General features: G+C 43.5%; 1 protein-coding gene across 2 annotated transcripts in view; it reads left to right on the top strand.

Annotated features, from left to right (window-relative positions):
* NOX4 (NADPH oxidase 4) overlaps positions 1-14,003 on the top strand; it is a 699,867-nt gene that overhangs the window by 659,102 nt on the left and 26,762 nt on the right. For both annotated transcript variants that reach the window (XM_085623140.1, XM_085623139.1), the window contains exon 17: positions 8,835-8,935. In XM_085623140.1, the coding sequence (XP_085479266.1) occupies positions 8,835-8,935 (101 nt within the window). The remainder of the gene's footprint in view (positions 1-8,834; positions 8,936-14,003) is intronic.

Below are 14,003 nucleotides of genomic sequence, written 5' to 3' on the forward strand. Positions count from 1 at the left end.
CTCATTATCATGATCAAAATTCTGGGGTCTCTGATCTGGCACAGGGTCAGAATCTGAGCCCAAAAGAAATTGGAGCTTCTGTTGATAGCGGTGTTGTGGTAGTGGCAGAGGGTTAGAGACAAGGGGCAACATTTTCACTTTTGTAATTTCACAGTGCAATATCGGTTGAGCATGAGCTGTTGGTTCACAATCTGATATTGGTGTCGGCACTGGATCATTCACCGGCATTGATGTCAGTGTGGCGGGAATCAGGTCTAGGGTGGAGGCCTGTACCGTATTCTGTATCGGCTCAGTAACTTATCCAGGGGGACAGAGGGAACCTGCAAGGGACCCTCCAGCGGTAACCCAACTGGAAGCCTCTGTGGCTCTGTGGAGCCCAAAAGTGTACCGGAGGGAACTAAAAGTGCCTGAAACTTTGCAGCACAGCATTTTTGAAGGCCTTGATCTGATGCACGGTCGATGATGGCCTGGGAGTCCAAAGGTACACTAATATTATCTGCGGAATCGGCTCCGTGGCCGTTGCAACTTTTCTATGTCCAGCTTTGCTTTATCATGCATTTGTCTTGCATACTATAAAGCAGGAAGTGGAACAGTTGGGTGAATGGCACAATCACTAGGACAGAGCCCAGCCCACAACATGGAACGTGAGTAAATCTATGCGAAGACCACAACTCCTTCTTGTGTTCAGCGACATAACACTTTATCTGCCAGCCTCAAAATGCCACCGGGTGCATAAAGGTGCACTTACCACATGACTTTAAGTTCTGTTCTGAGCCCTTACAACACAGGCTCATCTCATAAGGGTCTGTGTCTGACATCTGCTTTCAGCAGTCATAACACGGCTTGAATCCTGTCATTTTTGAAGGAGACATCTTGCCCTACAGTCAGGAGCAGAGCTTCAGACCCTCATTGGAAGGTGCAGAAAAAAAGGGAATGATGTCAGCGTTCAGGGGTGATGCCACCTCGCGGTGTGCTGCAAAAAGTCTCTGGAACCAGTCTAGTGCCTGGGAGAGATTCAAAGATGAAGAGCCTGTGATAAGAAATATGCATCAGAAAAATATATTTAGAACTTAATCTGGAAACAGGTTACCTATGCATTTTAGCTTCTGTTGGAATGCATAACACACTGAAAATATCGGTATCAGGGATACATTAAATACTTTGAAAGCAACAAAACCAAAATAGGTCAAATTGTCGAAATGATGTGCAATATATATATATATATATATATATATATATATATATATATATATATATATATATATATATATATATATATATATATATATATATTATCTACTGGCGGTCGCCAGTAGATAGTTATAGTTAGGACCGTGTTTCCATAGGAAATCCGCAACATTCTATTTGGAATAACTTTGGCGCCGGTCGACGAATCCTCGCAAAATTTTCAAAACTAATGGGGCGCTACGCTCCGCTCCTACCCTGAAAGTCTCGGGGGGATTCGTCAAGCGGGGGCTGAGAAAAAAGGGGGGTCCCAAAACGCGTTTTCCCCATGCATTTTTCCATAGGACCTTTAGACACAGCTACAGCCCGAACGGCTGAACAGAATTACTTGAAATTTGGCAGAGAGGTAGTCCTCAGGTCAAGGATGTGCCTTTTGTAGGTCTGGTGTAAATCTGTTCAGTAGGTCCTGAGAAAATAGCATTTAAATCAATATATATATCTGTAAGCGCGCTCCGTGCGCTTACCGTAAGTTTACCGTACGCGTACGGTGCCGTGCGCAAGCTCGATTCTGATTGGTGGTTACATGACTGTAAACATTCGAATCGGTCGAAATAAGGAAGTGTTGGCCGCCATTTTCTGTCTCTCGCACTGAGAAACAAAGGTGGGGAACGTGAAACGGGGGCAACGAAGAGAGTTGCAGACCCCCTAGTGTTTGTCAGGGGGTCAAAGAAGGACCCAAAAGTACGAAAAATAAATTTAATAATTTTTAAAAAAAATTGCGGGGTACGCGTACGGTAAGCTTACCGTACGCGCACGGCAAAAAAAATAAAAAATAAAAAAGAAAGAAGTAACAATCACATTTATTAAATAAATTAAAGGACCCACAAGGGAGAAAAAAACAAATGTTACTGCGTAAAAAAAGGCGAGGCGCGCACGGCATGTACTGCGCAACGTGGGCGCTCGGTGCGCGAAGCGCACCGTGCGCGCAGGGTGCGCGCATAGTGAAAAACCAGAAAAAAAAATAAAAAATAAAGACATAACTTAGCATTTGAAAAACCTTGCAAATTCACTGAAAAAACCATAGGTTTCACACACGTTATAGTTAGGAATTATCATTTACAAAACCTTGCAAATTCACTTAAAAAACCATAGGTTTCACACATGTTATAGTTAGCTGTACATTTCACTCGTAAAAAAACAATGAAATTCCACGTTATAGTTAGATCAGGTAACTATAACTTGCGCGACCGCAATCCACAATGTGTAATTTCAGATGTCATCATTGATGTCATGAGTGATGTCACTGACCATGTCATGAGTGATGTACTATGTGACGTCATCAGCAGTTTATTGTGGGCGCGCAAGTTATAGTTACCTGATCCAACTATAACGTGGAATTTCATTGGTTTTTTACGAGTGAAATGTACAGCTAACTATAACATGTGTGAAACCTATGGTTTTTTAAGTGAATATATATATGTATATGTATATATATATATATCCAGCTCAATACTTCATCTCGCCGCGCAAATGAAGGTACAGCACTCGTTCAAGGTTCCACTCGGTTATTTTATTTACTGAGAATGAGACACAGGGCGCGTTTATATATATATATTGTTGGACTTGGCCCTTTTGGCAGGTTCACCCCAAAACTTTTTACATTCTCCTAGCCTTTTTCTGTAACCTGGTGTTGGTGATTTTAGGCCTCTGAGCACTTTAACACTGTGGCACAGTGTAAAGTGCGTGCTCTCTGTGTATGTGTGGGGAGAGTGGCCTGCCCTCCCATAGGAATGCATTGGGGATATGTGTGTCCATGGTAATTCCTGGTATGAGAGGAGTGCAGGGTCGAGTTTAGTATGTGCGAACTCGTGAGGATAAATGCTGCGCGATGGTGTGCGCAGATTTATGGTGACTGGTGGAGAAATGCCACTTTTAGAAGTGTGCCTGCCTGCCTGATGTGAATGGCATGTCTGGCTTGTGGTTGACAGGAGCTCAGAGGTGTGGGTGGCTCCAGGAGACAGGGGGAGTCAGCCTAGTGGTAAATAGAGAGATCTGCATGCAGATGGGAGGGAGGAGTTGCACCTGGGACCTGAATAGGGCTGTGCCTTCCCTCCACAATGCCGGCTCCGCCCCTTGTGGTGCGTCTGATCCCTGAGCCCCCACCTGACAAAGGAGGGAGGAGCTGAGCAAAACAAAGTGCTCCAAAGCTCCCCTAAACCAGTTCTGACTGGTATCCCCAAGCCCTGTGCTGTGACACAAAGGAAAAGGGCATATAAATATAGGGGCTGTGACCCCAGGAAATTGTTCAGTGTGCTGTATTTGTTCATGACCGGGGGTGCTGCTGCTGGGGCCCAGGCGGTGCTGCCAGGAGGGCTTGCCTCCCTGGGTCCTGCATTGCCCCTTTCTATATCGGAGGACATTTTTCTTGCTGGGATCCTTTTTCTTCATCTAGCTCCTAGGAGCGCTATCTCTGAAAATGCCCAGCTGATGGAGAGCGCTTTATTTATTCTAGGAGCGCTTCTGTTTCCCCCTGGCAGCGCTGGGCTGCGATCATTTTGGGGAAGGAATCCCAAGCCTGGGGATTCCCCTGCTTTGGCTGATTTCTTGTGGTTGCCCACCCCGCTTATGCTGTGGATTCAAATGTGGTGCCCACCCCGCTGCATATTTTAATTCGGAGGGAGCCTACCCCTCATTGCCGCATTTTTGATTTTTATGTGCTCCACGGGTGCCCACCCCACATCTTAGAGGAAATCACCGTCGCCGGCCCGAGCCGCAGAGAACATGGAAAACCGAAAGTCAGGCAATGTGTTACCTGATTTGGGGCGGGACTTCCGCTTTCAAGGGAGAAGCCCCGCGCCCACGGAATTGCCAATTTCCGGGTCCCACGAGGGGCCCCGGGTGAAGAAACCATAGACTTCAGGCGGGAGCCCACCCCGCGCTGGACCATGCGAGAGAATGTGGAGAGAATCTGGGCGGGGCTCCTGAGTGGAAGATGGAGCCCCACGTGTGGCTGCGCCGCCGAAGACCGAGAAGAAGAGCGGAGTCCCGAGAGAGAGCCCGGTGAGTAGGGCTGATCTCTGGCGGGAAGCCGCATGTGTGGTGAGAAGTCCCCGTGGAGGCTTGGGGGCATTATTTGTTTAAAGTTCCCGTCCGCTCCAACGAGTCGGCATGTTTTGTTTAAGGGCCCTAGTGGGGGGTCCTGAGGGGCAGAGGAGGCCGTGTGCTGGAAGATGGATTCCCATGAGCAGGCCCGCCATCGCGGGCCGCTCCAACGCTTTGGGGGGCCATGTTGTTTGGTGCCAGTGCCTCTTCGTTGAGCGGCCCCACCTGCCAGAGGGCCGCTCCAACGTTGGCATTTGTTTCTAGGACCCAGTGAGAGTCGAGAGGGCCAGTAGCACCTGTGCATGCCAGTTGGGCGATTTTCCCAGCTGTCCTGCGAGAGTGCAGGCAGCTGCCACAATTTATCTATAGTCCCTGAGTGGGTCAGGCGGCATATTGAGAGACCAGGACTTCATTTGGTCCTCCCAGCTACGCAGCAATTAGTGCCAGCTGCATCGTTTAGGCCCTCATGTGATATTCTCAGCTGCCCAGCAAGTAGTGGGCAGCTGCAATGTTTAGGCCTGCGCAGAGTGCGCACCCTTGACTTTCGCTGCATAGGTAGCAGCCCTGACTCTGGGGACATAGGGCCTTTGAGCCCCTTTGAGATGGCCAGTTGGCCAGGGAGACTGAGAGGTTTGTAGGGCACCAGGACCTAATGTGATTAATGCCTCTACTATGGTCTTTTTAGGAGACTATGTGCTAAATATGATTTATGTGGTGCTAGAAAATGTAATGTATGTACTATGTTTTATGCACCCTGTGTTATACCTCTAAATGTGTTTTTTATGTATGAGGTTGGTTTGCATATTATGGTTTATGCTAGTGAGAGTTATTTCCACCTGTGAGTTATGCTTAGGAGGTGAGGGTCTAATGCGTTTAGACTTATGAGATGATTGCATAATTTGTTTATGCTGGTGAGGTTGGCGCAGAATGTAATTCGCGCCTAATGTGATACTGTGCATAATGTAGTTTATGTAACAGGCTGATGCTGAGTACAGTGGTTACCAGTAATTACTGGTCGTGTTCTATGCTATGATAAGTTCACTTTGTGATGGTTCTGACAGTGGTCCAGTTTGCCCTGTCAGGTGTAAATAATCCCTTGTAAATATGACCTAGTGCCAGGTGGCACGATGTATATGATGTGATTACTATTCTAATGTGTTATGAGAATACAAAGGCTATTTTTGATATAACCTTGTGTGGAGTTCCTTTTGTAGTGTGCCTGGGATGTTGTTGCTGTTTGCGTGCGCAAATGCTTTACACATTGCCACCGGGATAAGCCTGACTGCTCGTGCCAAGCTACCAAGGGGGTAAGAAGGGGTTATCTTTGGCGTGTAACTCCCTTGCCCTGACTTGAGTGGTGGTCTCTGCCTGGCTTTGGCGCAAGCCTTAGCCAACCAGACATCCCATTTCTAACACATATATATATATTTGCCATCTTTCACCCACAGTTTATTTTTGTACATTAATGCATCTCCCCACCAGCCATGTAGCCAATGATACATACATGCAAAATGCATGGATACATGGACAGATACTTACATACAAAGTAAAGCACCCACATATATATGTGCTCCAGCGGAAAAGGGCAAATCTATATAGCCTCCCTGTGTCACAGACCCGTCATCACATTTACTCAATGACGCACGCATTCATTGGTGGGGCCCATAACACCAACACTCACACGTCTCACTTGAGTCTGCACACAGGAGGAAAAGAGGCGCTGGACATGTGGGGTACCTTGTTACCTATCGGAAGAAAATTATTTACATTATATACATTATATACATCAGTACCTATAGAATCCTAACTTTAACATCAAGGCACTCCACCACTTGGTCGATGGACCAATTAGTTTGACTGGTAATGGTGATTTAGAACCAGCTAAAACACATTTAAAAGTTTTGGAACCTTTCGGTTAATCAATACCGTATTAAAGAATCACTGACTCATTTCTTGTCAATCAATGTTTAGTTTATCTAATTAATTCACTTCGTTAGCATAGTCAATATTACAGTCAAATCAGAATTCTAATGAGTAATTTCTAACACTTGGATCTTGAACACAAATTGACATAACAATTATATTTACCTAAATTTGTATACTGGTGACCATTTCCAGAAGAACCCGTCAACCCACAGCATAACTCAAAATCCCTTCAGATGGAATCATCCGGTTAGACTCAAATAAGAACCCAAATAAGTCCGGGAAATCTCTTTAAGCACGACACAGTCCCCAAATTTTAGCCACGGACTTTTTTTCCCTCTAATAAATTCCCGCCTTATATACCCCTTTTCTCCCTACTTCTAGAACAATGTGCAACAATTTAGGAGTAGAAGTATTCTGATTGGCTAAATCCTCTGAATTTTGAAATACTGTCCAATATTCCCAGTTGTCTTGGTTCCCATGAGACCGAGCATGACATATCCCCAAATTCCGGGTACAGGTCGCTATTGTCTTCTCAGTCATTCACACTAGTTGGGTCCTGGTAGTCCTCCACGTTCCTATCCTTGACAAGGAACACTTTGTCTTGCTTCGGAGGTCACCTGGAGATCTTCAGAGCCATTCGAGTCTGCGCAGTAGGCATTGCGCTCAAATGACGGTGGCCACTTCCGAAGTCCATTTTAAGTACTGCGGCCTAGTAGGCCCGAATGCCAACTTAAGCAAAAACAAACATAAAGGTAATCAATATATGGAAATGAAGATTCTAATGTTTAAACCCACACTATCCCAATATATATTAGTATTTTCCAAGCTTGCAGCAACATTTAAAACAATAATTCTCACCATTCCGCAACACTGGAAGCACAAACCATCACAAAAGCAACATAAATCATGCAATTCTCTATTTCAACACATCCTACAGTTAGTTTGCATAACACAGTTAATCGTTCAATTTATTAGTCATACAATTAGCATTTTAGTCCCACGTGTATCTTGTGTTTATTAAGGTGCAAGAGTTGGTTAGTTATAACACTCCAAACAATTAGTACAGGTTAATATTTAGAATGATTACGTAATTAGTATTTTCATGCAAAATAGAGAAGGTATACAAATTTTTGCTTTACCTGCTCCATCATATGCACACACAAAACAACATTTAAATAAACTTCTAAACACAGAACAAAATAGATATAGGCACTCCTGTGCACAGACACTAACAGAAAAACATGTATGCATACACGTACAGTCAACACGTATAGAGGCATCCAAGAACAAAATCAACACAAAGAGTGAGACATATATACAAGGATAGCAAGCCTAGTTGCAGACAACATGCACCTGTGCGTCCATCTACCTTTGCGTACATGCTCAAAATACTTCTTGTTTGTGACAGTGTGTAAGCCTCTCTCTGTTGACTTGTACACCGCTACACATGTTGCTTGTTTATGCATGTTTAAATGTATGCCTATTGAAGCGTGTGTCTATGTTGCCCTGTGTGTGTGACTTTCTACCAATGTGGGTCTGTACATCTGTATGTGCATGGCTTTCTGCTGGTCTGTTACTTGCTCTGCAAGTACGGAGTTATTTTGGCATGCATCCATCTATTTTATGTGCCTCTCTGTTTATGCACTATAAAACGAAGCAAAACCAGCTAGCAATTATTATTATTTAGGCTTCACCTGTGAAATACATGCTGACACGGTCAAATTGTGCAATACTTCTTCTATTGCTCCTTTGCAGTAAAAAAAAATACTGCAAATTGGTTACAAACCCGGTGCATTAAAGCATTTATTAATATGATGAAAATTACTTCTCGCCACATCTAAATGCAAAGCATCCAGCTCAAACATATGGGCGCAGGGAGCTGAAGTAACTCTTTTGTTTTAAAATATTAAACGAGGACCTTAAAGCACTGGTAAAGTAATCAGTTTTATTGCACAAGGAGACTACATTCACTCTCCTGGTCTGAGAGGTCTAATTGTGCTGGCATTCTGAAAACGCCCCTAATTGGGATAGTCCTCGTCCATCAAATCTCCAAATCATTTGTTTTGATTCTGGCAGAATTGAATGAGAGACTCATCCTTCCAAAGTTGATACAAGCATCATCATAAGGGTCTGATTGCGAGTGGGCCGGTGATTTCTGACCCTTGCAGCCATAAACCCCTGTTTGCGAATGGGTCGGAATTACGAGTTTGAAGGAATTTAAAGCACCCAATTATTATCGAATGCAATACATAACGCAACGTTCGTTGAATGTCAGGAGGACAAACCTTCCAAAAGTTAACAGGGGAAAGCCTACAGTATTTATGCGGGTTTTGGTGCATTAAACACCACAATCTGCATTTTATTCCCTAATAACTCATAACAGGTGATATTTATTGCACCCGATAAATAACATACCCTGTGGTGTCATTGTTTGTCAGGTGCGATAGCTGGCACCTAAACTTGTCATCAGGTGCTTAGTTGGGTATTATCGACACCTGTACGGATTGTGTCAATTGTGTGCGTAGTTATGGTTGCTATCATCCGATAATGTTTAAGTAATGAACTTTGTGGTATATACGCGTTTGCAAAGGATGTTTTGCTGATTTTGATATTTTTTGCAGAAAATAATAGGTGAGAAATACCAAGCACTGAATTCTCGTCTTTCTGTTGGGCGACCGAACTGGAAAACTTTATTTCAGGAACTTGCCAAATGTAACAGACAGTAAGTAACAGTACATATTAACCAAGAGGTTGTATATTATAAACAAGACAATTTGATGCATGTGTGAAATCCAAGAGGCCCAATTTATTTAAAAAAAATAAATAAAAGTAAAATTGTTTGTCATTTGTGGCAGCTCTTATGTTTCAGCTACTGGGGCTGACTGTTTATCTTTCATCTGACCTATTTAGATACATATCCCTGTTGCACGAAGTGTGCATTTGTTGAGTCGACCCTCAGTGAACTGGTTTGTAAGGGATACAAATCCATGCAGACGAGCCCCAAATAAATCTACACAATGCATTTCCAAATATTTATGTATGGTGTTTGTAAAAGCACTTTTTGTGATTTATGTTAAGTGCTGAATGCCACAAATGGTAGTCTTGGACGGTTAGTTAGGAGGCACCAAAGAAGGAAGGAAGGAAGAAGGAAAAAAGAAAAACTCAGCAACAGGAACCTCAACAGATATTTCAGTTGGTTGAGAATGATTAGTAAGAGGAAATCTCTTTGTGAGCTAGAGTGGCGGCCGGCACGGATCGGGGTTGGCGGTCGGGTTTGTGGGGCCACGAGGGGGGAATGTAAAAAAATAATAATAATAAAAACACCTTATCATGGCGTTCCGCATCTCTGTTCCATCTCTCCTCCGTTGGACTTGGGCCGGGAGAACAATAACCAGGAAGCATACCCAGGTTCCCTGGCCAATCACAACTCTGCAATGCAGCGTTGCGATTGGTAAGCACCCGGGCTCCCCTGACCAATCACAACGCTGCAATGCAGCATTGTGATTGGTATGAGCGCCGTGGTTTGTCGCTCAGACGGAGATTGGGGGCCTGGGCATGTTCTCCACGCAGGGTGTAATGCAGCCTGCATGGAGAACATACAAAGTGTGCATAACTGTTTGGCCAGCCCCAGAGGACCAGCCAAGCATTCATGCGCACTTGGAGTGAGCAAACCATTCGTCCCCTGCCCTGCTCTGAGAGCAGAGCAGTCCCGCCCGCCTACAAAGCAGCTGGAAACAATAAAATGATAATAAGTTATAATCATTTTATTTTTCCCCTCCTTGCACTGCTTAACAGCAGTGGGTGATGCTCCTCCACCTTAGCGGTGGAGCTGCCACTGGTGAGCTGCCCATCAGAGCGAGTAAATGTGTTGTTGGACCCCAATCTCTGCAACCAAGTATTGGAACAAAATCCCTGTATTTATTAAGACCACCTAACGCTGCTCAATTTAGGAAAAAGTTGACAAACTTCTATAAAGAACATTACATCACACAATGCAGTAACAGTCTACAAAACAGCTATCTTTCCTATCACTTGCTGACTGCTTGCTTCCCTTTGGCCATGTGCATTGCTCCACTGCCTTTTGGCTACAGAAATACCATATGCATAAATACAAACATATTAGAATAACTCTAACAAATGACACATTCAAGGGGCAAACCAATTTTTCGGGGTGGGGTTCCAATTCATCGAACCCTCACTGCCCCCTAAATAGTCTGAATGTCTTAAACATGATTTACAATTCATGCAAACCTGAAATAAGATGATTTTGGCTAATTACCAATCTACATTTAGAGGAGGCAGCTTTTCTTTTTTTCATTGAATTTGGCTGCATAAGAGCTGAATACTCATGCATGTCCAATGCCTCTGGGAAACACAGTTGAATGGTTGATAGAAATGTACATAATACCCCCTCATAATCAGCATGTAATGGGCATTGCTGAAGGGCACTTGTCCTACACTTTATTGATCTACTGTGCATGCACACAGTGTGCCTTAGGCCAACATCACATGGTGCATTTTATTTAATACTGCACCATGTTCAGTACTTGCAATAAGATATTTTGTTACAAACCCCTTAAAGTCCATACTGCATACTCATTTTCATTGGGTATAAATATATCACACAACGTGTAAATACATTTTTTCACATTTCACACATACGTGAAGCAAACATTGCCAGTATACTTCTTTATTTTTCACAAACATTACAAAAAAGAAAATTCAATGAGATCTATTTTGGTCATTTGATAATTGATTTTTCTCCCTTAACCTAATTCTTTTTGAGTACCTATTTCTAATAAGTATGCAGAAGAAATTAAAAAAATTGCACTTGAAAAGGCAGATCCTGATTTGCTGGACATTTACATTTTCAAATTAAACTTGTTGCAGCTGAAAATCCACTAGCGTGCGGATTTTCTGCATTACTAAATTTAAGACAAATTATGGGAACATGTTTCCCATGATAAAAGCAGTGGGATGGCCATTGTAAAGAAGGGAAAGCCTGCAAAGTTTCAACTTGGCAGTATTGGCAAACCAATGGGTTTGCACACTGTTTAGGCACCTATGTTTAGTTCCAGAAATACTGGTAAAAGTGAGCATCTTGTATATGAAAAACATTCAAACGACCCTATATTTCATGAGAGTGCTGGAGAATGGATTTTTCCATGATAAAAATGATTTTTCTGGTGGGCAGATAAGTAAGTACATTAATATGTGTGATAATGCTCATATCCACAGTACAAACTCTGGTATTTAAATTCCCTATGTTTGTGTCTGCTCAGCAATGGCGCTCATTCTGTAGGGCTGGGGCAATTTCTCTGTCAATGGGTTACACCTGCAAGTGCATCACCGAGGCAGTCAATGATTCTTTTTGTGTTTTTTTCTTTTTAGGTCTGGTTCTCGCCCAGACCTTTCAATTTTAGTAAAGTTATATATATAATATACTTTCATGGGCATTCAGAAACCCTTCTTCATTCAGTGGTCTATTGTGGTGCCATTCACATATTTATTTCACCCACTAAAGCACACAGTAGGGGACAATGGGTTAGTCCACTTTAGCCCTTGGCCAACTCAACTGTGAGTGACGATATTCTGCTCTTTCACAAGAAGCACATTGTTTGAAAGTGGATTATTATAAGGGGTAAATATATATCTGTCACTGGCAATAATGCCACTAACACAGTCTAGGGCTCAGAATAGATCTTGAAAAATGATTTCCATGCTCAACTCTTGGTAGCTTGGCTGCAAGGAGGCAGGCTTAACTTCAGAGACAGGTATGTGAAGCATTTAAAAACACCAATTCAGTAAATAATTAAGACACAACACACAATAAAAATCCAACAACAATTTACAACAATAGGAACTATTTTTATCTTTAGAATGACACCAATATGAAAACAATCCAATGTAGGGAACGGGAGATATGAATTTAGCAATGTATGGCACATAGAAACCTATAGCGCCTATTCGGACATCTGGTCACTCTAGACCTGGACAAAGTCAAAGTTTCAGACCGACCGTGATGGAGCCAGACACAACTACTCCTTGAGGTAGACGTCGGTCAAAGTTTTTACCTTCTGACTTAGAAACTTTTCTGGAGCATTTTCTCACAGGGTTCCTTGATGCTCTTCGCCAGGCCGGGATAAATCTGGAGGACTGACCAACTCGTGGGTGAGGGTCGCCGGCTAGGCCGGCCAGGTCGAGTCAGTCCACTTATGGAGCTTTTTTGCAAATTGGCTCTAAACGTCTAGAACTTCTACCTGCAGTTACTCTGAGGGTCCCAAAGTGTCCAAAACGTATTCCAAGGGTCTATAAACTCCACGATGGTCCTTGATAGTTTGGGACTTCAATTCCCACAATCCACTTGGACAAAACCCTTACAAACCCACTGGAAACACTCCAGGCTGGAGATTCTTGGTGGTGATGGTCCAGACGAGATCTGTTTGCCTGTAGCTTGCAGGGAATCCACTCTTTAGTCATTTTGAAGCAGGTTTGATCCACAGGGCTGTAGTTCCAGATTATGCAGCAGGCGCAGTCAGTCAGAGTGCAGGGCCTGGATGGTGCAAATCAAACTTCCATCATGGAGCCTTTGTCTTCTGTAGTTTCAAGCAGCAGATCTGAGAGGATCTGCCCCTCTCAGATACTTATTCAGTGTTCTCTGGGGTCAAAAAGGAGGGCACCCCTGTCCAATGAGGTACAGGGCAACACCCCAGAGCATGACCATTTCCTCCAAAATGTGCCACAATGGTCTCCCAGAAAGCACTATTTCTCCAAAATTCAGTATGGCTAAAGTCTCAGCAGATAGGCAAAAGCTGGCAAAACCAACCTGCAGGATGGCTCACCTCCATAGTCTCCCTCCCCCTGGCATCTACACATTTCTTCCTTAAGCCTGCCATCTAGCTAGGTACAGAGGGGGTGGGCATAGATGGACCTGACTTTCTCTACCTATCCCCCTAGGCCTTTGAAGCTCATGGTTTACGACCCCTTGCTCTGGCATTCCTATGCAGCTGAACCCTCTCCTCCCAGAATGACACTTCACCCCAGGTGCCACTTATCACTTCCTCAAAGCAGGCTGGCTAATCCACTTAACTCTGACAAATCAGGGCAGCCCACTAAAAGGCTGAATTTTGGCTTACAAGCCAGAAAGTCTTATAACTTATTTTCTTTACATTTTTGGATAAATTCAAAAACAGCATGTTGTTGAATGTATCACTACCATTCTCCTAAGTCCTTGAATTATATTTTTCTGCAAAGCCTATTATTAGTTATTAATAAATAACTGAATGCCACGTAAACCTATGTGGCTGGGGAGCTGCAATGGGGAAATTGAACTAGGCAATTTCTCCAACACCAGGGCTTATAAAACATGCTTTTACGAGGACCCTGCTCATAACTACAGGACCCCTTACCCCTGTAACACCTAGGGGGGATGATAGAGGTTCTGAATATGTAAAATATCCACACTCCACAGTGCTCCTAGCACAAACGTCGTCAATTTTGGGCAGCAATTTAATACAATGAAGGAAGTGAAATTTGCAATTTCACTATCCCCAGAAATATAAAACCTATTTTATAAGGCTCCTCCTTATAAGTACCTACCCCCCACCCTGGGACACCTAGAGAAACCTTGGGGGTATGTAATGTGCCAAAATATTGTAGGGTATTAATTTAAAAGTGCCCCTAACACCAAAAGTCGAGTTTGGGCACAATTTACATGCAAGTGTAGAAAGGGCTGCTGGCCTCTAAACTGCAATGCCCTATTAGATACTTGGGATGTTAAGGTAGTTTTG

Source organism: Triturus cristatus, chromosome 8 (assembly GCF_964204655.1).
Source record: "Triturus cristatus chromosome 8, aTriCri1.1, whole genome shotgun sequence".
Classification (NCBI taxonomy): Eukaryota; Metazoa; Chordata; class Amphibia; order Caudata; family Salamandridae; genus Triturus; species Triturus cristatus.